Genomic DNA, 23,646 nt, shown 5'->3' with positions numbered 1-23,646 from the left:
ATATATATATAAAAACATATTTGCTGCCCAAAACACGTGTACTGTTCAGATTGTAGGCCCTCCTTACCATCTTGTCTTGAATTGTATTGTGATTGTAAGGTCTTCTTTATATTGTAAAGTGCTGCACAAACTGTTGGCACTATTTAAATCCTGTATTATAATAATAATAACCCACTTAGAATACTAGTTGTTGGAGACTGTTTGGCATATGTCAGGAATGTGCACCAAGTGAGTTTATGTATGCCAGTTCTAAGCTGAAGACAAACAGTCCTCCACATTGAGTAATTTAAAGGGTGAATATACTTTCAGAAAAGTATGCCTATCTACCCTGCCTGACTACAACCACCTCCCCCTGATGTAAAATATTCCAGCCTTCCCTGTCCCAGCTGCTTAACCTGGCCTACCACAATGTATACTGTTTGCTGGCTGTGTTCACACACTGGATATAAGAAAGTCTCTTATGTAGCCCTGTACCCCCTTTTCCACTTACAGAGCTAGGTTATTTTTCTTTTAAATAAATATTCATGTAATTTTATTGGTATCTATCTACCAGTAGCTGCCTCATTTCCCACCCTCGCTTATATTCGAGTCAATACTTTTTCCCAGTTTTTTGTGGTAAAATTAGGTACCTCGGCTTATATTCGGGACGGCTTATACTCGAGTATATACGGTACCTAAAGCCTTAGGAGACAGTCCCATAGAAAGGGGCCAGTTCCCTCAAGTGGCTATATCCCTGTACATGCTCTAGAGATCAGCAGTAGAAAGCAGTGAATGATAGGAGAAGGGAAGCATTCCTAAGCAAATACTGAACCATGGCAAGAAACATGACCCTAGCAGACAGGAGGGAGCCGTGTCCTCCAATGAATTACAGGCTAAAAGGATTTTATGAGTAAAAATCCTGTTTACACTAGAGTTTATTGGAGAACACATACCTCTTGGAGTAACTTTAACAGCAACTGTGAAGACTTTATGACTATGACCATCTGGGAGCATATGTCATAGGTATCTTGTCTGCTGTCCATCTATAGTCTAACATCCCATATTTGACAATGTGTTCTGATTACTTACACTGTTAAGGCTTTCCTGAGGTCTTTAGCTGCTGTTGACCAATTGTGTATGTACTTCTTGAACTGTATAAATACTACTGTTGTAGAAGATGCAAAGGGGCACTCTCCTTGGAGAGTGTCCCTCACAATTGTGCTAAAATCCTCGTTAACCCCTGTTAAGATATGTGGTCTTGTCTAAATTCCAACAATGAATGTACAATGTCCTCATTAAGGCCCTGGGATAAAGGGTTCAGCCAGTATGGAAGCTGTCAGGGGTATCTGCAATCAGGTGCACCAGATCTGGTTTATCTCGTCTCAGTTCACTCAGATCCATCTTGTTTAAGTCAGAGCTGCCAGGATGACAGGGGTCATAGGAGATGCTTCAGGAAAGGAATATCACAATGCAGTGTGCCCAGGGAGTGATAACAGTGTCTGCCAACAAATCAGTTGCTCCTGCAAAAAAAACTGTCCCATTCACAGATGTTCGGAATATGGAGTTGCCCACCACTGGCAGAATACCTCCGGATGCAGAGATCCATCACCGCATTCGAGGAGCTAATAACTTTACAAAAGTCTGCCTGTCCTTTCTCCGTTCCCCTGATGTGAGGGTCAGAAACTAACGCCCCAGCCACAGAAAAATGTGATACGCTTATTGGGCTATGACTGGGTTTCTTGTGCCTCCCCAATGGTCAACCACCAGTGCATTGTCAGACTGCACTCTCACAGGATTGCCCTACAAAATGTAATTAAATGCAGTAAGGACAAGTATACTGCTAGCAACTCCGAGAGCTTGATCAACAATTTGGACTCCTTTACCTACCAAGCACTGTCATTGTGTCCCACATGCCTCCCAATCTGGAGAGGCTTGCATTGGTTGAGAGGCTTTACCACTGTTCGCTTGGTTCAATGCACAAATCCATGCTGCACTAAACTGTGTCAAAGTATGTCAAACACAAAGACTTTCCCCCATGCTTAAAAGCACAGTTGTATTACGCTCTTTCATGCAAGGACTGGAAGTACCCCTTTAGAGTCATGTAGAGTTAGGACACAGGATACAGGTGTTGCTTTCTTGCTAGTTCCATTCTAAGAGACCCCTCAGCACAGGTATTTGTTTATTTTTATAGCTGTCCAACAGGAAGTGATGTCAGACAGTAAGTGATGTCTCACACAGCAAACCAGGAAGTGATTTCAACAACCAGCAAACCAGGAAGTGATGTTAACAACCAACATCACTTCCTCAATACATAGCCAGTCAACAAAGCACATGTCCAATTACCACTGGAGTGAACCTTACCCAGCACGGCTCAGTGAGCAATGCCCAATAACATTACTATGTTTCTCATGAATGTTTATCTGCAGGGACAATGCCATACCATTTCCAGCACGCTGATCAGACGCATCAAAAATACAAACGCACGTTCCTTTCATAAAGGCAGATATGTATCTTAAATAATACTATGTCCTCAAAGCAAGCTGTATACACGTCAAACCAATAAATCCGCGCACCGCGCAGGGGCCCTAGCTTGTCGTCCACACACCCGCTAAGAAAACACTGCTCCGCCACGCATAAGATATCTACTCCAATGGTTTATTCCCAGTGCCGAATAATCCGGGTCACGCACCAATCGAGCATGACGCAGAAATCCGGACACTGAGACATAATGACAAAATATTACAATACACTAAAAACACATCCTAATAATAATAAGTCCCTCCTCTTTGTCATATTATCCCCAGTGTCCCTCGATGAATCTCTATCTTCTTCTTTGAAAAAAACAGTCCCTCTTGTATACGAAAAGTCCCGAATCCATAAAGCGAAACAGACTATGGAAAATAACGCAAAGTCAATGTTTTTCACGCAAACCTTGACACGCAGACTTTTGGCAAAGAAAACGAATCTTGAAAGCAAATCTTGACTCTGAGGTCCTGCACTTCGGGAGGTGACTCCGAGGGAGGTGGTGGGTCGCGTTGGTCGCTGGTCGGTTTGGAATCCTCTGCATCTGGTCCATGGGTTGGTCTTCAGGGCGTCTCGTCAGCGAAAATGTCGTCTGGGCGGGCTTCGGTAACTTGGCCGATTAGACATCAGGAACATCATAATAGAAACACCATAAGTACATGTACTCCCATTTTAGGCCGTATCCAATGAAAAACCCCAGATCCCCCAGACCTCCCAAAGCTTTAAAAAGATTCCAACCCTCACTATCTATTGCTCTGCCTACGCCCTGCTCCTGTCAGTATGGGCCTGAACCTTGTCACTAGTATCTGCTATCCAGTCTATAAATTCACAGAAACCCCCCTTGGACGCTCTCCTGTCGTTGTTCCTCGGTGATCTCCCTCACTGCCTCAACGTTTAATCGAACATCTCATCCACTATGGACGAGAAATTGTTCAATAGCTTCATAAGTTCTATTCCCCATCCTGTCCAAGCAGGAAACCATGCCCAGGCCTTCTCCGAGCAGGAAAACTCCCTTCCAGCTCTCCCTGCCCTTCTTACCCTCCTCTGCACCATCAGTTCCTCCTGATCAGCTGCAACGTAAGATGCAGGGACAAGCTTCACCAGGACACATGAACCTCTCGACTTAGGGGGAATTGCCTTATAAGCGGCTAACCCGCATAGGGAATTGTACGGACCCATCAACACCGAACAAGAAGAACTTCTCTGACGGTTACGGGCCTCCAGTGGTAACTAAATAGACTGGGGGATCGCTCCCTCAGTCATAACGTCACACCCTTCTTTCCAGCACATATAATCTGATCTATGGGTGTCATTAAAGAGATCGGGGGTTTCATTAGTAAGGTTGACTGTTGTACCTCCCTCACAAGTGGAGGATCCAACAAACCTAACTGATATTACCCTCTAGGAATGTATCTTTAAGTTCTATCAACAAATGTCCCCTTTGCTAGTTTGAGGTGCACTTCCCTCGCTAAAATATACTAAACTAAATAAACAAAATTGATACTCTTCATTCTTTGATGCAGTTGAGCAACTTCTTGCAGTGACCGGCGTGGACCCAGTTGTCTCGTCCCTCGAACTTCAGAGAGGTTGGCATCGTCAGCGGCACCTGGAATGGCCCAAGATGTCTCGGCTCTAGTCCCGTCATTGGATGTTTCTTTAGCACGACACAATCACCTGGTTTTCTAGAATGAACACTGGTTATTGAGTCTGGGTGCGGGAGAGACTCCCGAACCCGGTGGTGGACGTATGGTGATAACCCGTGGGGCTGCCTAGGGGCTCCCCTGATGCCATGATTTTTTAGATGTTTGCAAAAATCTGACCCAATTACCATCAAAGAAGAGCCAGTCGTGGTGGTTCTTGATGTGATTCCCTACTAGGTTGGACAATTGATAGGTTAGAAATGTTAGTAACAGTTGGAAAATTGTCATTTTTCACACCATTATCTCCCCCCTTCTCTTCCTCCTCAAAAACAGGAAGAAGAGAAGCCGGATGCAACATGGTGCATCGTCTCTAGGTTAGGTTACACTCTTAGGTAGAGAGAGAGAGAGAGAGAGGATGAGAGAGAGAGAGAGAGAGAGGATGAGAGAGAGAGAAGGGGAGAGAGGATGAGAGAGAAGGGGAGAGAGAGAGAGAAGAGTTAATTGCATTGGTGACGACAGAGACATCTGAGAAAAACTACTACAACAGATCCAGTGTTGGTAGATCCAGCCTGCTTCAGCAGAATTAGCCCAGAAAAGAGCCTCTTCCGCTTTGGACACTGGATCACCGATCGCAGCTATCTCCTCGGGCCAGGTGTACATAATGCGGTTCCACCGGACTGAAACCGCCCTCTGTATGCCCTGCCGATTTACCATTACAGACTTCTGAAGCCATAACTGAGCTACATCCTTCCTGAGGGATACCCCACACGGTACCCTTATAAAATCTTATACTGTTCTTCAAGGGGTTTCATGGCCTAAACCCCAAAAACTAGACTTCATGTACTGTGCAACCGTCTGAATGTGGGAAGCCTCGCTTTCCTTCCCTTGCATGGACGGCCCATTGCCCATGGCGATTAATCGACTCTAGTCTTACCCCTGCGTCCACGGAAATCTGTGCACCAATTTAGGAGAGCACCGCCCGGTGCCTTTTTTCTGCGGTGGATTGGCGGACTACAACCACTATACCACTATAGTCCCCCAACTAGAAACCCTAATCGAGGCGATGTGTAACTATGGCTTTTTGTCCCAACACGTTTGGCACAGACCCACAGAGTACCACTGTAATACCCGTAATATAACTATGCAACAACCACAGATCACCCCACCGAATTATGTCTCCACCCCTCACAGTGTATGCATACGAAACCGTATCCGCTATATGACCCTACACTGCGTCGCCAGACTAAACTGCACAGCACACTTACGCCCGCTTTTCTCTACAGTGCAATGTGGCTTCTCTCACTACAGTTGTTAATGGGGAAAGCCTTATGCTGTCTATTTACCGGTTGTACGATGTCTCAGTAGTCACATAATACTCCTGATAAATTGACTATTCGCTGCGCTACGCAACTCTAAACAAAAAACTTGTTACTCTCGCTTGCGCAATCCGCCTCAGGAAAGTAAATATAAAAAAAATGTAAAACCAAATTCTTTTCTACCGCAAAACCAACAGTAATGCGATACTGTAGTTCATGCTGTAAAACCCAAAACAATGGGGGAGGGGGCATGAATTGTCCTCTCAGGAAACAAAAAAACGCCCAAACATACTCCTTACAAAAAAAACTTCTCACAGTTCAAGTTAGTCTTGCTATATATATTGAAATTCAGCAAAAAGTAAGAATTTCCCTTAAAACTGAAACTCAATACAAAAACAGAAAAGAATAAAAACGTATTGCCTTTGGAACAAACACACCCCTTCCATTGAAGAAAAGTGTGATTAAAATATCACTGTCTTGGTGGGTTCGCTTGAAACAGTAAACAATGCAAGGACAGTTTCTTGAATTGAAATGCTAATATTTCCAGTCTCAAGCCAATGTTAGATTAATTTTACCAAAGAAGCAGGATTTAACATTACAAAAAAGGTCCCCAATACAGGTTTCTAGGGAGAGAAAAGTTACGTTAATTTCAGTCCCCACATTTTTCCTGCAAAATACAAACAGTAAAATGGTTTAGAAAGATCTCAACAACACCTCTTCATTTCCCCTTCTCTGGTACACAAAATTTGAGACTCTGATCTGTTCCCAGAAGCGATCTCGTTCTTTCCTAAGTTTACTATTTTCCCATTTCAACAGTTCATATTGGGCTTTAAAATCTGTTCCTAGAGTCCAAGGCCCAGGCTGTCCCTGGCTTCTATGCCTTTGCAAAGAACCATGTCTGGGACCATTACCCGACCTTGCTGAATAAACCACTTCACTCTAAGGCATGGTTCTAGGAGACTTAGAATCTCTGTGAATGTTGCCATTAGTTACCGCACAGTTCCTCGCAATGTGCCCAATTCTTTGGCATGCGAAACAACGCTTAGCTTGCCCCCCGCACGCAACCTCTGAGCACATGCTGCCCAACATTACCTATCCTAGCATGACCAGATCCCACACCGGACTCATCTGAGGTAACCTCTTGGACTGTATTAATACTTCCAACCACAGTTACATCGTCCATCTCCATCCCTGAGTCAGTTTCAGAATCTGACCCAGAGTTCCCAGAAACATCAACTGCAGTCATAATCGCACTATGACTCTCTAACGGTTGTTTCAGTGACTCTATCTGGGCCAGACCCTGAGAATGCTCAGCCTTTGCACTGAGAGCAGACAATTCCCTTACAGCTGCCTGTGCTTCCATTACGTTTTAAGACAACCGTTCATTCTCCTTGCGCAGCTCAGTCACAGTACGCTCATACTCAGTGCTAGCTTCAGCAGCGTGCTGGACAAGAGTTCTCAATTTCCCAATCTCAAGTTTTAAATCTTCCACCTGTCCTTCCAAACTCAGCTTCAGCCTACAGGACTCCTGATATTTATCTGCTATCCAACCAGCAGCAAAAATCAGAGCATACTTTCCCTTTTGCTTGCGCCACTTTCTGGAAGCAACCAGGTGTGTTACACAACTCTGCGCTTGTCGCCACAGGTCAGAAGATCATTGCATGGCTTCAACAATGGCCGCCGTCCCTTCCACTTTCGCTAGCTCTTTAAAAATGGCTTCCATGATACAGGAATAGTAACACTGCAATCGCATTAATGCTATCAAACTCTATGGCTTGTTGTCCCAATACTTTTGGCACAGAACTACAAAGCACCACCCTTTTACACTGCAGTACCTGTAATAACCACCAATTATTAACTATGCCAAGCAATTCCACAATTCAGTATAACAGCCACAGACACTCAAGCATTAAGCAAAATCAGTAACTCTAGGACAATTTCACTACTAAACTGCCCCTAATGTTCACAAAATGATAAAAGTTACAAAAAGACAAAATCACTATCCTGCACAAAAACAGACATTTGATGCAAAAACAAACAAATCGCTTACCATAGACGCCAAACTCAGCTGAAAGTGAACCAGCCTAAAACTGAATTCCTTGTTAAAAACCTGCAGCACCAAACCGAATACAACAAAAAACGAATTTGAATTCACAACTGCAACCATAGCACTAAAACTGCCTTCTTAAACTAAAACCGAATAAAATCACTACATAAACAAGATGGCCGCTCAGCCATGTGGTCCTCAATGCAAAAACAAACACAAAGGAAAACAAAGATGGCCGCTGGCCACATGGTCTTACACAAAGGACACCAAGATGGCCGCTCTGAGATCCAGTACAAACACAGAGAAATACACCAATAACTGAGCTTTAGATCCTAGAAGACAAAAACTGCATCAAACTGACTTCCAGCCCAAAACCAAATAGATTTCCGCTCAGCATAAAACACTTTTACCGCAAAAACTTAACACTGAGCTCATCTCACATACACAGCAGCCCTCTCACCACACACGTCACAATCTGACCATACAATCTCTGCACAATCAACTCAGATCCACCACAAACTACACAACTCAAAAGCACTTACCTAGTCCTGGCAAAAAGAGAGAAAACTTTCTTTCGTCGAGCAGAAATTCTCTGACACAACGGGCAGAAATACAGTTTTACCCCTATCGACTCCTACCTGGCTCGCCATTTTGTTATGGAAATTCGCTTGGTTCAACGCACAAATCCATGCCGCACTAAACTGCGCCAAAGTATGTCAAACACAAAGAATTGCCCCCGTGCTTAAAAGCACAGTTGTATTACGCTCTTTCGTGCAAGGACTGGAAGTACCCCTTTAGAGTCATGTAGAGTTAGGACACAGGAGACAGGTGTTGCTTTCTTGCTAGTTCCATTCTAAGAGACCCCTCCGCACAGGTATTTGTTTATTTTAACAGCTGCCCAACAGGAAGTGATGTCAGACAGGAAGTGATGTCTCACGCAGCAAACCAGGAAGTGATTTCAAACAGGAAGTGATAACAACCAGCAAACCAGGAAGTGATGTTAACAACCAACATCACTTCCTCAATACATAGCCAGTCAACAAAGCACATGTCCAATTACCACTGGAGTGAACCTTACCCAGCACAGCTCAGTGAGCAATGCCCAATAAAGGCAGATATGTATCTTAAAAAATACTATGCCTCAAAGCAAGTTGTATACACGCCAAACCAATAAATCCGCGCACTGCGCAGGGGCCCTAGTTTGGCGTCCACACACTCGCTAAGAAAACACTGCTCCGCCACGCATAAGATATCTACTCCAATGTTTTATTCCCAGTGCCGAATAATCCGGGTCACGCACCAATCGAGCATGACGCAGAAATCCGGACACTGAGACATAATGACAAAATATTACAATACACTAAAAACACATCCTAATAAAATTTCCACAACACTACTAGAGACCAGGAAAGATCTGACAAAGGTCAACATCAGGGATAGAAGCCACCATTACCAAGATGCCCTGGCATGATGTCAGAGGTGACTCTCCCTGTGCAGAATTGATATCTTTCCCATCTGCATTAAAACCTGAGTGTGCTGAGACAAGAAAATCCTCCAACAAAAAGGGGTAGTGAAAGTGTTACTAAATGGCTAGCTGCAGGCTAGAGGCATCATTTAAACATAGGTATGCACATTGCAAGCAGAAAGTCTTATGAAAGTGTGTGTGCATGCGTATACACAAACACATTGTCAGAGAAAGAAACACAGACCAGCAGATGATGTCCCTTAAAGGGCAAACACCACTTCTAGGTGCCAAATAGAGAGTTGCAGCTGGGCTCAACAAAGCTATTGGGGTAAGCAAACCAGTAGGAGGGAGGCCATTGATCTATGGTAGAGGTACTAGGATGTCTTTAACTCCCTTAAGGCAGTACTGCTGTGCAGAAGGGTAAAGCTTCCATGGACAACCTCTAGAGAGGGTTATGAAGCACAAGGAACAGTTCCATGTAAAAAGGAGTCTGCCATAGTAGAAAAAAACACTTTCAAGGAACAAAGCAACTTACAATGATACAGTCTATTTACCAACCAGCAAGTCTTTAGAACCAGTCTGTAATTGTAAGTTTCGTTTGGCCCTGGGAGCAAGGGCGGACAGGTACAGTGAATTTCCAGATGCAGAACACTGCCCCCCGGGGTGTCTGCTGCAGTGAGAAATGCAGGAAACAGGGCCCTGCAGTTAAGTACCAGATTTAGGCGAATTCAGGAAGACACTGGCTTGGGGAAAGACTATCAAGGAACTAGTATTTTGGCATAAAACTGCCAGCAACATCTTGATGGGATAGATCTGAAGACTATTATAAAATCCAGATGAAGGAGACATTCGCCTTTTCAGGACAGTAAGCTCCACTGGACTCTAAAGCATGTGCATTTTATTGATTCAAAACCACCTGCCGGTGGTAGTATATCTACAGGTACATGAAAAAGATAAGTTGTAGCCTACAAAGAATTGTGTAGTAGTGGTAGATGCTCCATTTATTTTTTTTACCAACTATTATGTTGTTTGTTATCCAATAAATGTATACACTGTTTGTTATATTCTGGGGTTTTTTTCTACTGTGTGTACCAATAAAGAAATTGAACAAGAAAGAATGGTGTAGTAAATTACATTACAAAGCATACACAATGTAGAGTGTAGCTACACTCCATTTATTTCTTAAATAAATAACTCCCAATATTTGCCCATCCACCAATAAAGAACTATCATGAAATACCTGTAATCCAGGCTTATTCATCTGAGAGGTGAGATTCATTGGTTCCCTTTCCAGAGCTTGTAACATTCTAAACATATCAATTGTTAGCTCACTGAACTTAACCTGAGATATAAAAAAAAAAGTTATTTAATTGAATTGATTTAGTAAGAAAAACACAAAACAGGTGAATATTACCATTTGTTATCTGACCAAATATATTTTATATTAAAGGGGTGTAAATATGTAAACATAAGAACAGTTTTGCATCAATTAAATGCATGTATATTTCTTACTCAGATGGTATTTCACAGGTCTGCAGTTCAGACATCCACCAGACTAAAGCAGTGAGTGAACACTTACTAGAGGCAAACTCTAGAAATAAGTATTAGTATCTTAAAGTGGACCTTAACACTCAAAAATCTAATTCTACCAATGCATCCCACTATGTATGATGATTAATAATAACATAGACATGTCAGCTGTAAAATGATGTGATTATGAAATACTTACACTTGCAGACCATTCAGTTCCTGCAAATTACTTCAGTTTGTCAACACACAGTGGGATTTCCTTGTCATCAGCAGAGCATTGCTGGGAAATCTCATCTGTAATCTCAGGACAAGGCATTTTCCTCCCCTGAGATGATGTGCATGGTCACATGTCCTAGTCACATGTCTAGTCGCATGTGCCAGTAATCCAGGAAGTAATAGGAGAGCTAGTAATCTGCCCTTAGTAAACATGGCCAGTCAGAAGACTGGGGAAGAAAAGAAAAATAAGGTATGCAAAGAATACAGAGCCTGCAATTATCTACTATATAACTATGTGATTGTAGATTGTCATTACTAAACATTTCTAAAGGTGTATTTGTTGGTATTTTAAAGATATGGGTAAATGGTCACATAACAGAAAAAATGCATTACACAGGTGAGGCTATGATTCATCATGAGGACAGCGAGTGCCTTTCTGCCTTGCAAAGCACAGTAATGTAACATCTGCACATATTCTAGCCTGCAAACACAGCAATAGTTCAAAATCTATGGAAATGGTTGACTTTTCCAACATACAGTATTTTAACAGGCAAACCTTGACTACAGATAAAGGTGATGTGCACTTGAACAAATGATGCATAAAACTGACCTGTATTCATTTTCATAATCTGAATAGAGAAAACTGCATATTTTTTCACATTGAAAAGGTACACCCATACATATACCACCATTTCAAATCAATTAAATTAGAATCAGGTGTTCCAGATCAGGTGCCAATGATATAAACTGTCTTATGGTGTATGCAGGAGGAACCTCCCTTATTTAAAATTCACATATCTGGTGCTCTCTTTGATATTGGCATGTGTGTTGCCATCATGGCAAGATCAAACGGGCTATCAGGCTCACAGAAAGACAGTTGTGCAAGAGCCTGGTAAGGGATTTGAAAAGGTTTTTTTTGTTTAATATATTTTTGTTTTTATTATTATTCCACATAAAACAAATATTTGACATATTCATGGAAGAAATATAAAACTTCATTGTTACAATAAATATAAACATATAATCATTTCACATCTCTATTCTTCTCATTGTTCCTTTATTCCATTCACACCTTTGTCAATCTACCTGCACATGTTGCGAGACAACTTCATGGATCAGATGGTGGAGGTCCCAACTAGGAAAAATGCAATCCTAGATTTCATCATTTGTAATAAGGGGGAGTTAATTGAGGATATTTCAATTGGGGAGACACTGGGTAACAGTGTGATTACCTTCAATATTGGGTATAGGAAAGGAAAGTCGGCTGGTCGGACAAAAACCCTAAACTTCAGGAAGGCTAACTTTGATAAGCTGAACAGAAATGGTAATGTTTTAAGACCACATTACAAAAAGCTATTACCAAGTGTATACCATTGGGGAACAAAATTAAAAGATCAAAAACTAAGCCTGTATGGATAAATAGATCGGTAAAGCAACACATCAAGGACAAGAGAGTAGCATTTAGAACATATAAGATGGAGGGGATGGCATTGGCGTTCAATAATTATAAAGAATGTAACAAAAGATGTAAAAAAGTAATCCGGGCAGCTAAAATAGAGTGTGAAAAACATATTGCCACAGTTAGTAAAAAGAATCAAATTTTTTTACCAGTACATAAACAGTAAAAGAGTAAGAAAGGAGCAGATATGCCCAATAATGGATGATAACGGGGAGTTAGTCACAAACGACAAAGAGAGGGCCGAGGCATTGAGTTCCTTTTTCTCATCAGTATACACGCGGGAAAAAGACGGTACTATTAAACATAGGAACGCACATAGTTCGTCTCAAAATATTCCACAATGGTTGACAGAAACCGAGATACAACACAGACTCAAACTACTTAATGCAAATAACGCATTAGGACCGGATAATCTACACCCCAAGGTACTTAAAGAACTAAGCCAGGTTATAGCGGGACCATTATTCATCATTTTTAAAGATTCCTTAATGACTGGCAGAGTGCCAAGCGACTGGCGGAGGGCTACGCTAGTTCCAATATTCAAAAAAGGGTTCAGAAGCCATCCGGGGAACTACAGACCGGTTAGCCTTACATCGGTAGTTTGCAAGAGTGCAGAGTGCAGAGCCGCTACAGATGCGGTTCTGTACTCGGCGGCCGCTCGCTCCTCAGGGCTGACCTCTGGAGGCCCCCACGGGCTGCCCTCTACAGTGCCTGATTAGATCCAGCCATGTAATTTTATTTTTATACCCTCCCCCCCACTTTCTAGTTTAAAAGCTCCTCCAGTCTTTCTACCATTTTTCCCCCCAGGAATGCTGCACCTCCCCCATTAAGGTGCAGCCCGTCTCGGCTGAAGAGCCGATAGCCGACTGCGAAGTCAGCCCAGTTCTCCAGGAAACCAAAACCTTCCTTCTGACACCAGCTCCGGAGCCACTTGTTAAGCTCCCTCAACTCGCGCTGTCTGTCCGGAGTGGCTCCACTTCGGTTTGTAAAAATCAAGACCATAGGGGCAGAACCTACAAAATTGCCTAACCAAGTGTGGGTAGGGATTTAGTCTCAGAGGCCTGCTCTGTCATAAGTCCTGCTCCTAATGGACTAGCAAATCCAAGTCCCTACTTCATCAGGGAAGGTCTTAAAAATTAAAAGTAGAAGGCTTCTACTGTAAGGTAGCTGGCAGAAGACACACCAGAAGGCTCAAGAGAGTACTTTAGACATGGGTGCAAAATGGGAAGCTTTGCTGCAGGTGGGAAAGGGTCACAAAATGAGCTTTCTCTGTCACAGTCAAATTTAAAGGAGAACTATCGGGTGAGTAAATTACACTCATCCCCATGGCTAGAGCCAATGCGTGACATTAAAACTGTCACACGTCGGCTCTATTGATCGGGAAGTGAGCGAAAACATAATGCAGATCTGCTCACTTCCCGATCATCTACCTGTCAGTCTCCACTCACCAGCGCTGACTGGAGGGATGTATGGGGGAGGGGGTGGGCACAGCTGGCTCTGCCTCTAGAGAGCCAGCTGGGTGGATCTTGAAAGTATTGTTGAGATCCGTCCCGGCTGCTGCGCTCTGTGTATAGCAGGCAATAGCCCTCTATATACTGAGTTTTGGGTCACTGGAGGACACAGTATATAGCCTCCTGTGACTCTGAGAACATGGAAAAAATGTTTGCCCCATAGTTCTCCTTTAATGCCACAGACAAAACATTCAGCAAAAAGAAAACTGTGCAATGGGCTCAGCAGTCTTCACATGGCAACCTAACATATATCTTGTGCCAGACAGTAGCAAGTTAAAGAAGTGAATAAAAGCAAAAGCTGCAAGGGAGAACACAATGAACCAGCACAGCAGAACACTAGGCAAGTGACAAAACCATTTCCCTTATGGCATACACACAGTGCGAGGGACCAAAACCACAACCTAAGGTAATGGCCAGACAGTCGAGCTGAAAATCACCCATCACTACAAGCAGCTGATTGCAACACTTAGATGAAGATAGTTGTGACTCTCCATTCGAGAAGGCACGAAAAGGAGAAACTGCCATAAAAATTACTGTCAAACTGCCAGAGACAATGGTACTGGCCCCAGTAACACCAAGCACCAGACTAGCCCCAGGAAAATGAAACATTGAGGAATCCCTGACACAGCTCCCACAGTGCACTCGCTTAGATAACATAGAAACATAGTAGGTAGGGTTGAATAAAGACGCTCTAGTAACTATTTTTGGGTCGCGACTTAATGACCAAGGACAAATGTGGGTCCTGAGGTTACACAGGTTGAGAACCACTGCTCTAGTAGTTCCCATATCCTTGTATATTTATTGAACTAAGAAACTCATCTAAAAGTTATTTGAATTTATCTATGCTATCAGCGAATACTACTTTGGAAGAGAATTCCACATTTTTACTACTAACAGTAAAAAAAAAACCTTGCACAGTGTAAGATTAAACCGCCTCTCTTCTAACCTCTTGTTCTGCCCTTGTGTCATAAATACAGTTCTTGGTGTAAACATTTTATTCCAGATATTGTGGTCCCCTTTAATGATTTTAAAAACTGCAATTAGGTCCCCTCATCGTTCAAATTGAATTTAATAATTTTAACAAGATAACATATAACACATAACATTTCTCAGGAAGACAGGTGAGAACACGGCAATTCCGATATATGAAATCACAATTGGGATAAGGATCAAAACATGGTACAGTAATTATATTGCATGTGGCCATCCTAACAAATATGTGAATAACTACAATCTCAAAGACAGACCTGTACCCGTGTCTTCCAAATTATAAACTTTAGGTAAACTATATGAAAACCTATGCAGTGGGTAAATGAACTAGAGAAACATAATAGAACTAGAAAACAGGGAAGAGAGAAAACTTGTAAGGTAGATAAATGTAAAGAACAATATAAAAAGCGGTAGGGGAGGAGAACAAAGATCAGGATAAAAGAAAAAAAGAGAAGGCAGTGAGGGAGACAGCAACTGGTTAAAAAAAAAGAAAGAAAGAAAAAAGAAGCATACACAAACATACCAGCAAATGCTATGAATGTAGGTATTGACAAGAGATAGAACCACCAGGAGAGCATTCAAAGGGACCCAATCAAACATCTGATTTAGTGAAAAAATTCTCGAATTCAGAAGAATCCTTAAACAAAATCCATTCCATACAGCTCTGATGAAATTTCTCTATTTTGTCACTATCAGTAGCCACTAATTTCTCCATCTGCATAATACAATCCACAATGTCTAACCATTCAAAAAGCGAAGGAGGGTGAGAAGATTTCTCACGACAGTCTGATGAGCATCAAAGAAGAAAAAACATAATATAGATTGTTTGGTCTGTGGCAAGGACCTTGGTAATTGTTAGAATATAAGTAACAATACTAATACTGTTTATAGGGTATTATTCATATAGGGATTATGTATGAATGTGAAGAACATAAGTGATGATTGATTTTCTATATAATTTGTTCAGTTTGGGAATATACTCAAGTAGACTAAAGTCCATGGTTTTGGTTGTACTAGAAGTTATTTGCTGCACATATGTTATTCATCAATCTTGATGGTAGAGATGGCTAGAACCTCCCACATTCCTAATTACTGAGAAAGACTGTAAGGGTCGCTTTGCAGAATATTCTAAATCAAAGTTTATGAAGTGTTTACAAACTATGAATGATATCTCTTTACTGTAATATGTCTTGATTAGGTTATTCATATAAGAAAGAGCATTTATGTATCAATATTGATATATGCAACATTATATGGTTTAAATGATAGTTGAATGCATTTTAACTTAGAGCTAAGACAAGGAAAAGGTGGGGGCATTCCTCCCATCCCCCTCACTCCTACTAGCGGTCTAAGAGTTTCAGATTTCAGCTGAGGACTATATGTCCCAGAGCTGTTATGTTTTACATGGCAGAATGGCAGGACATTCTCACAAAGGAAAAAGGAACCTATTCTCACATGCTAGAGCATTCTTACATACGGACACAAAGAAGACACACATACACTCGAAACTTTTACAAGAACTTACTTATAATAGTTAAAAACATAACTATTTTTATATTTTGTTTCATGCCAGTTATCTTGTAATCATTTGTAACTTTGTAATTAAACACATGTTTTAGTTTTATGCAAGAACGGAAGCAATTTTCTCTTTTGAACTTCTTCCACACTATATCTTCAAGACAAAAGAATATGATATTAAGAAATCATATTTAACAGTAATAAAGTCATGATACGACTTATTGTATGTGGCTATGATCTGTGCCTAAAAATCCCACACAGAAAGGCAGGACCACAAGACATGCAGGTAGGTGCCAACTGTCTGCAGATATCTCCAACATAAAGGAAAAATTTTATGGAGTCTCGCTGGAGGTACCATATGGAGAGCAATTTGTAGTTCTGCTCTTGAATTTTACAAAACATAGCCAGCTTATGAGCAAACAAAAATATTTTCTGCCAGTCAGAGGGACCTATGGTGGAGTCCAGTTCCAAGGTCCATTTTTGGTTAGAGGAAGGTAATGTTGAGGACATGTGAGTGATAAATAGACCATATAGTAAGGAAATAGTGTGGGTGGGAGGAGAGGAAGTTACACACAACGCCTCCAAGGGAAAATTATCCTGATGAATATCCGCAGGGGAATGTATAAAGTGGTAAAAACTAGAAAGTTGGGTATACGCTAGCCAAGCTCTGTTATCTAGTGAGCAATTTGCCAACATGACAGTAAAAGAAAGCAATAAACCACTTCGGAGCACATTTTGGAATTGCGTCCAAAATGGTCTATCCCAGCCTAAAAAGTAGGTGGCTTGAAGACCAGGTGGAAACTGAAGATTGTCCAATAGGGAATTGAGGGGACTAGGTAGAGTCGAGAGTGCTAGTGGGGTACGAGAATAATGCCAACACCAGAGGGTGAAGTAGGCCAGGAGAGGCAAATCATTAGAGCAACCTAGGCGGGACAGGGGAACCCAGAGCATAGTTTTTGGATGTATAAGTAAAGCCTGTATCTCAAACGAGAGCCATTGTTTATGTTGCTCATTATGGAACCAATCCAATAGGAGTGTTAAAGGAGAACTATGGGGTCAGTGTTTTTCCCCATAGTTCTCCTTAGGGTAACGGGAGGACACAAACTAGCGTCCTCCCATTACCCTAAGCTCAGTATACCGCGAGCTACAGCTCGCGGTATACTGAGATGCCGCACCTGGAGCGGATCCCGATGTAGATGACGGGATCCGCCCAGCTGCGTGAGTGACAGCTGGCTCTGCCTACCTAGAGGCAGAGCCAGCTGTACCCGCCCCCTCCCCCGTTTGTTCCGCCAGTCAGCGCTGGCAGATCGGAGCGGGGAGAGGGGAATCCAGCCCCTCCCCCTGTCACGGCAGAGAGCCGTGACAGGATCGAGAGGTGAGGGAACCCGGTATGTGTTCCCTCACCTCCCGATCTTCTGAGCCGACCTGTGACAGTCTCATTGTCACAGGTCGGCTTAGAACTATGAGGTGAGTGGAAATCACTCATCTCATAGTTCTCCTTTAACATACTAGGAAATCAGGCAGACCAGTCTGATTTGTGTCTTGTCAGGAGACGATAATCAAGTCTGGGGTTGCCAGCGTTCCAAATAAAGTCACAAAGCATTTTCCTAAGCTTGAGAAAATAAGAGCGAGGGAGTCTGATAGGGACAGTTTGAAAAAGGTATAAAATGTGCGGAAAATATCCATTTTACTCGCTTTTATACGTCCAAACTAAGTGAAAGAACAGGACTGCCAAGCTTTTAACTCCAATTCGCTTTTTGCCTAGAAGCGGAGAGAAATTTAAAGTATACAATTGACTCAAGTCAGAAGGAATATTAACTGCAAGGTATTTGATAGAATGCGGTTGCCATGAGAAAGGGAACATTGATCTAACATTAGAAACCTCGGAAGACCGCATTGAAATATTTAGCATTTCAGATTTATATTAACTTTGAAATTACTGACAGCACTAAAAAAGGAAAATTCCTTAAGAATGGCCGGTATTGAGCGAGTAGGTTGGGTTACAGTATGTATAAAAGTAGGTCATCCGCATATAGAGACAATTTATATTCTCTTTGTGCTATGGTTTCCTATGTATGGTATATTGGAGCAGATGCCAAGTCTTCCATCGTAATAATGTAAAGAAGAGGGGACAACGGACACCCCTGGCGGGTTCCATTAGAGATTTGAACAGGGTCTGACAGTTTACCGTTCAAATTCAGTACAAATTTAGGCAGAAGTGATAGAATATAAAGCTATTATTTTGGAAATCAAAGATTCACTCAATCCTAGTAGTTGTAAGGAAGCATTAAGAAATCGCCAGCTGACTATCAAAAGCCTTTTTCGGCATCAATTGAAAGGAGAGAGGCTGGGATTTTCTTTTTCTATGCCAACTCTATGAAGTCGATAGTGTTGTCTCTAGCTTCTCGCAAACTAACAAAACCAACTTGGACATTATGTATAATTTTTGTTAGCAGGAGTTGCAGAGGTAAAGCTAAGATTTTTGAATAAAGTATAATATTGCAATTTAGTAAAAAGATGAGACGATAAGTACTTGGGGGTCTTAACCGGGTTTTAGAATCAAGGAAATATGAGCTGATAAAGATTGTGGAGGGAAATGGACAGGAGGGAGAAATAGAGTTGAAAGCATCAAGGGGGGATTGGAGAAAGCCGAGGTGCAAAAAGTTTACAAAATCTGGCAGAGAAACCATCAGATCCTGGGGCCTTTCCATTTTTAGAGAGCTTAACAGCATGGGTCAATTCTTCTATAGTAAAAGGGGAGCGTAGAGAAGATGGGACTGAAGGTAAGGGGTTTTTGAAAGATATTCGGCCAATAAATCAGCGTTAGCCAGAGGAGATGTACAAGTGGTAGCAAAGTCAATATTATATAAGCGTGTGTAATATTATGAAGGCATTAAAGGATATCAGTATTGGCGTGTTCTATATCCCTTTCCAGAGAATGCAAAGATAAAATAGTATGTGAACCCTGAGGCGGTCTTAACGTACGTGCAAGCATCGTCCCACTCCCATATTCATAAGTTTGTTTAAGGAATCGTTCTTGGTAACATAATAAGGCTTAATCAAGAAGCGATAGTAATTGCATGCTTGTAGAAGAGAGTTCGAGCCTAATTTTATCATCTCTAAGTTTATGAGACCATTCCAGGGCCACAACTTTATCAAACATTAGAGCAAGCTGTTGAGATCTCCATTCTTTCCAATCTAGCCCCGTGTTTGATACAGATCCCTCGTAACACACATTTAAGGGCTTCCTATTGAATAGGTAAAGGGGAATTATCAGCAGCATGATCCACAAAGAACGCCAGCTATAGTCTTGTCTTAGCTCTGTGCAACATACAGGGTCAGCTAAGAGCTTGTTGTTCAGTCTCCAAGTGGAAGATTTAAGGGGTAGAGTAGAAAGGGAAAAAGAACTAAGCAAGGGGGAGTGGTCTGACTAAACATTAGGTTCTATGGTTACCGGCGGATTCGAATCTGAAAGCATCTGAGATACAAAGATGTAACCAATTCTGCTGTGTGTTTTATATACAGGTGAATAAAACGTATAGTCAGTTACCTAGGGTGTAGAGTCCGCCATAGGTCCATAAGCTGCATAGTCTTTGCTTCAGTTTGCTTAAATCTGCAAATGAAATAGAGCTCCTGCCAGCAGAAGAATCCAGCCGAGGGTCCATAGTCATGCGGAAATCGCCACCCAAAATGATGGTACCTTCCACAGAAGACTCAAAAACCTTCAGGTACTGTACGCAGGTGTTAACCTGGGATGAATTAGGCAGGTACATATTAGCAATTGCGTATATTGCAGTACCAAGAGAAATTTTCAGGAAAATATATCTCCCTAAGGGGTCCAGTTTAAAGTCCATTACCTGTATACGACAAGTCTTATGAATCCCAATAGAGACTGCTTTGGACTTGGTATAAGGATTAGTGCTATAATAACTTTGGGAACAAGAAGGGTGGACTCTACTTCAAAATGAGTTTCTTGTAATAAAACTGATCGTTTCATTTGTGCATACATTAAGGGATTTGTGATTTCCTTTTATTCTTATTAGGGTGGTTAAATCCCTTAACATTGAATGAGTCTATTGATAGTGACAGAGAAAATAACAAAAAAGAAAAAAAAGAGTGTGAGGTGGAGCATCCCCCACTGCTGAAAGTAAATGAAGCATAGAAATAATGAAGAGGGTAAGATAAGTAGAGGAGGACAGGGTAGGAAAAGAGGAAAGAAAACAAGTATGGAACAGGCTTATAAACTAAGCCCAGATGGGACATCAACATGAAGCCAAACATTACTGAGAGGCTTCATGTGAGGAACCCAAATATCTATATGTGCCAACTGGCAGAAAAACACACTATACTGTGGGCAACCTAGTGGGTAGGGAAGGGGGAAAAAAAGGGGAAGTAAATAATAAACAAGCGCTAGCCAGGCAAGGTATACAGGCTGATAAGAGATTATGTGCAAAAATGACACAGAATATTACAAGAACAATATCCAATAGCAAAATAGAAAAATCAAATTAGCATGGGTAAGAGTGATTGAAAATAACACACCAGTGAATAAACATCATATAGCATAAGAGAAGGAAAGCTAAAAGGTGAGTATGAGAACATGAAGGTCTAAAAGGGAGGAAAACTGAAGACACATGTGAAATATAAAAAAGAACCATCCAGAAGTTATCTAAGGAGCTTTATGAGGAGGCATTGGGAAAAAATTACAGAAAATCCCATCTTCCACGTGGAGAGACTCAAATCTTGGAAGGCATCATAGGAAATCGTAGCTGAGTCATAGTAAAAGAGCACCCTAAAAGCACGATTACAAAAAGTCACCAAGTAGGTTAAGAAGCAGAAGTCGATTTCCTTGATGTTTTTTTTCTGCCATTTCTCATGGACAGGAGAATCTGGAAAGCTGCTGGTGTAGGGCCAGTCCAGTAACCAGACTTGTGGAAGCTGAAAAGTCCCAAGGAGCTTAGGTAGATCTCCAGTATGATGAAGACTGCAGTTTTGCCATCTTTGGAAGCAACAAGGTGAAAAGGGTAATCCCTATTTCTAGTGAATGTTGTGAGATCAGAGAGCTTCCAATAGGGGTTTAAGTGCTCTATGCATCTGAAGAGTGCGTCCAGAAAGGTCAGCTAGTTACATAGTTAGGTTGAAAAAATGCACATGTCCATTGAGTTCAACCTATAGAGATATGGAGAAGAAAAAAAAGAGAAGGAACGCCTAAGCAGAACACTATGCCCACAGTTAGCTCCTGTTGATCCAGAGGAAGGCCAAAAAATCCCTATAAAGCATGGTTCATTTAGCTCCAACAGAGGAAAAAAATGCCTTCCTGATCCCATAAGGCAATCGGATATTCCCTGGATCAACAATCTCTGATGCTTAATATACCTATAAGCTAGAACAGGGGTCTCAAAGTACCTCAAAGCGGCGCGTGGTAAGCTGACAAGTCGGGCACACGGTCACGGACCGTGTGCTTGACTTGTGGGAGCAGCTATACGGTCTGCATCTCTGTTGGATGCAGACCGCAGAGCTGCTCCTGTCAGCTCCGGCCGAAGCTCTGACAGTTCTGAGCTTCGGCCGAACGGTGATCAGTAAGGTCTGCACTAGACCTTACTAATCACCACTAGATCACCAGGGAATGATGGTTAACATGTGTGCTGGGGGCTTTGGGAGGGAGAGAGGAAAGTTTATTATGTGTGCTGGGAGCTTGGGAGGGAGGGAAGTTTATTATATGTGCTGGGGGCTTTGGAGGGAGGGTGGAAAAGTTTATTATGTGTGCTAGGGGGCTTGGGAGGGAGGAGGTTTGTTTATTATTATGTGTGCTGGGGGGAGTGTATTATGTGTGCAGGTAGCTTGGAAGGTAGGGCGAAGCATGTATTATGTGTGCGGGGGGGTGGGGGTTTTTTTTGAAGGGGGGAAATGTATTATGTGTGGGGGAGTGTATTATTATATGCAGTGGGGCTTGGAGGGGGGGAGTGTATTATTATGTGCAGGGGGGGAGCTTGGAGGAGTGGGGAGTCAAGCTTACAATATGCCCAGTGATATCCGCTGGTTCCATCTTACTGTAAAGGTCTCTGTATTATGTAATAGGCAGTAACACTTGTATAGGGAACTCAGCTGCGGATAGCATATAACTCTACAGTCCATATATTCACACAAGGAAACGTTTTCAAGTGAATAACTGTATTCTATTGTGCTGGCAATCGTATCCAAAACATAGATTATAACTCTGTGCCGTCTACCCAGACTATGCAGGGGGCACGTAGACACTATTTCATAACTTGTCACAGTCAATGATACTTGCGGTTAGTAGCGTGGACGAGAACAGGCAGCGGTCCACTGCGAGGGAGAGAGAGAGTAGGAGAGAGCCACTGTCCTTTTGAAGTGAGACCGTAGTCTTGTGTTCAGGTGAGCATGTCCAATGGATCACAGCATTAGGAACACTGTCTGATGTCCCCAGCTCTGGAGATGGTAAGCAAGGTTGCTAAGTGCGGTCCACTGATGTGTTGCCCAACGGGGCTGGCGTTGGAGTTTGGTTCCCTATTGGCGGATGTCTTGCAATCCACAATTCTGACGGGGTATAAAGCAGAGACGAACGGAGACGAACGGTCAGTGTCTGTACACCATACGCAATACAGAGACGCCGATCGTTTCGATTCTCGGCGCTTAAGAGGACAGCAGGTGAGGAGGATCAGCGTGACGCTCGCGGGGGGGAAGGTTCAGATCAGGAGATTGACACCGTCTTGAATCAGGTAGTGATTTGAGGCAGTATTTGAATGCCTTATCTTTTAAATATTGCTTTACTCTGCTAGTTACCCACCCTGGTTTAACCTTTGCTGTTTTGAATTTGTTGGTAAATTAAATGCACTGGCGAATGTTATTTAAAATTTCCCACTTGTCCTCAGTGTTCTTATTCAGGAAGTTTTTGTCCCAATTTGTGTCACATAGCAGGTATCTCAGCTTGTTAAATTTAACCTTTTTAAAATTTAGTGTTTTTGTCATACCAACTTGTCAATGTTTCCTGGAATATATTGTGAACATTATAATTCTATGATCACTGTTCCCCAGGTTATCCCCAATTTCCACATCTGTAATCAGCTTTGTGTTGTTTGTAATTAATAAATGCAACAGAGCATTTTTTTCTAGTTGGGGTTTCCACCATTGTTCCATAAAAATATCTCAGAGTAGGTTCAAGAATTGACGGGCCTTACTTTAGTGTGCGGTCTGTAAGAATAGTTGAATTGCCTCCTCCTCCCTTATGTATGGGGGCCTGTAGCGTATGCCCATCAGTAATTTACTATTTTTTTCATTCATTTTCATCTCCATACATAAAGATTTAGCACTATCCCCAATCTCAGAAGCTATGTTGTCACGCACATTCACTTCCAGATCATTCCTGACTTACAGGCATACTCCCCCCCCCCCCCCCCCTTCCTCTCTCCTCTCCTTTCAAAAAACAACTAT

At 42.1% G+C, this 23,646-nt stretch overlaps 1 protein-coding gene across 1 annotated transcript in view; it reads right to left on the bottom strand.

The window, feature by feature from the left end:
* The window catches only part of SCAI (suppressor of cancer cell invasion), a gene marked incomplete at its 5' end in the record, with an annotated part of 141,518 nt that overhangs the window by 27,641 nt on the left and 90,231 nt on the right, over positions 1-23,646 (bottom strand). The window contains one exon of the mRNA XM_018573344.1: positions 10,211-10,312. Coding sequence (XP_018428846.1) covers positions 10,211-10,312 — 102 coding nt within the window. The remainder of the gene's footprint in view (positions 1-10,210; positions 10,313-23,646) is intronic.

Source organism: Nanorana parkeri, unplaced genomic scaffold, assembly GCF_000935625.1.
Source record: "Nanorana parkeri isolate BGI_ZX_2015 unplaced genomic scaffold, ASM93562v1 scaffold2343, whole genome shotgun sequence".
Taxonomy (NCBI): Eukaryota; Metazoa; Chordata; class Amphibia; order Anura; family Dicroglossidae; genus Nanorana; species Nanorana parkeri.
Note: the sequence above shows the minus strand (reverse complement) of the source record. Positions and strands in the feature narration are given on the sequence as shown.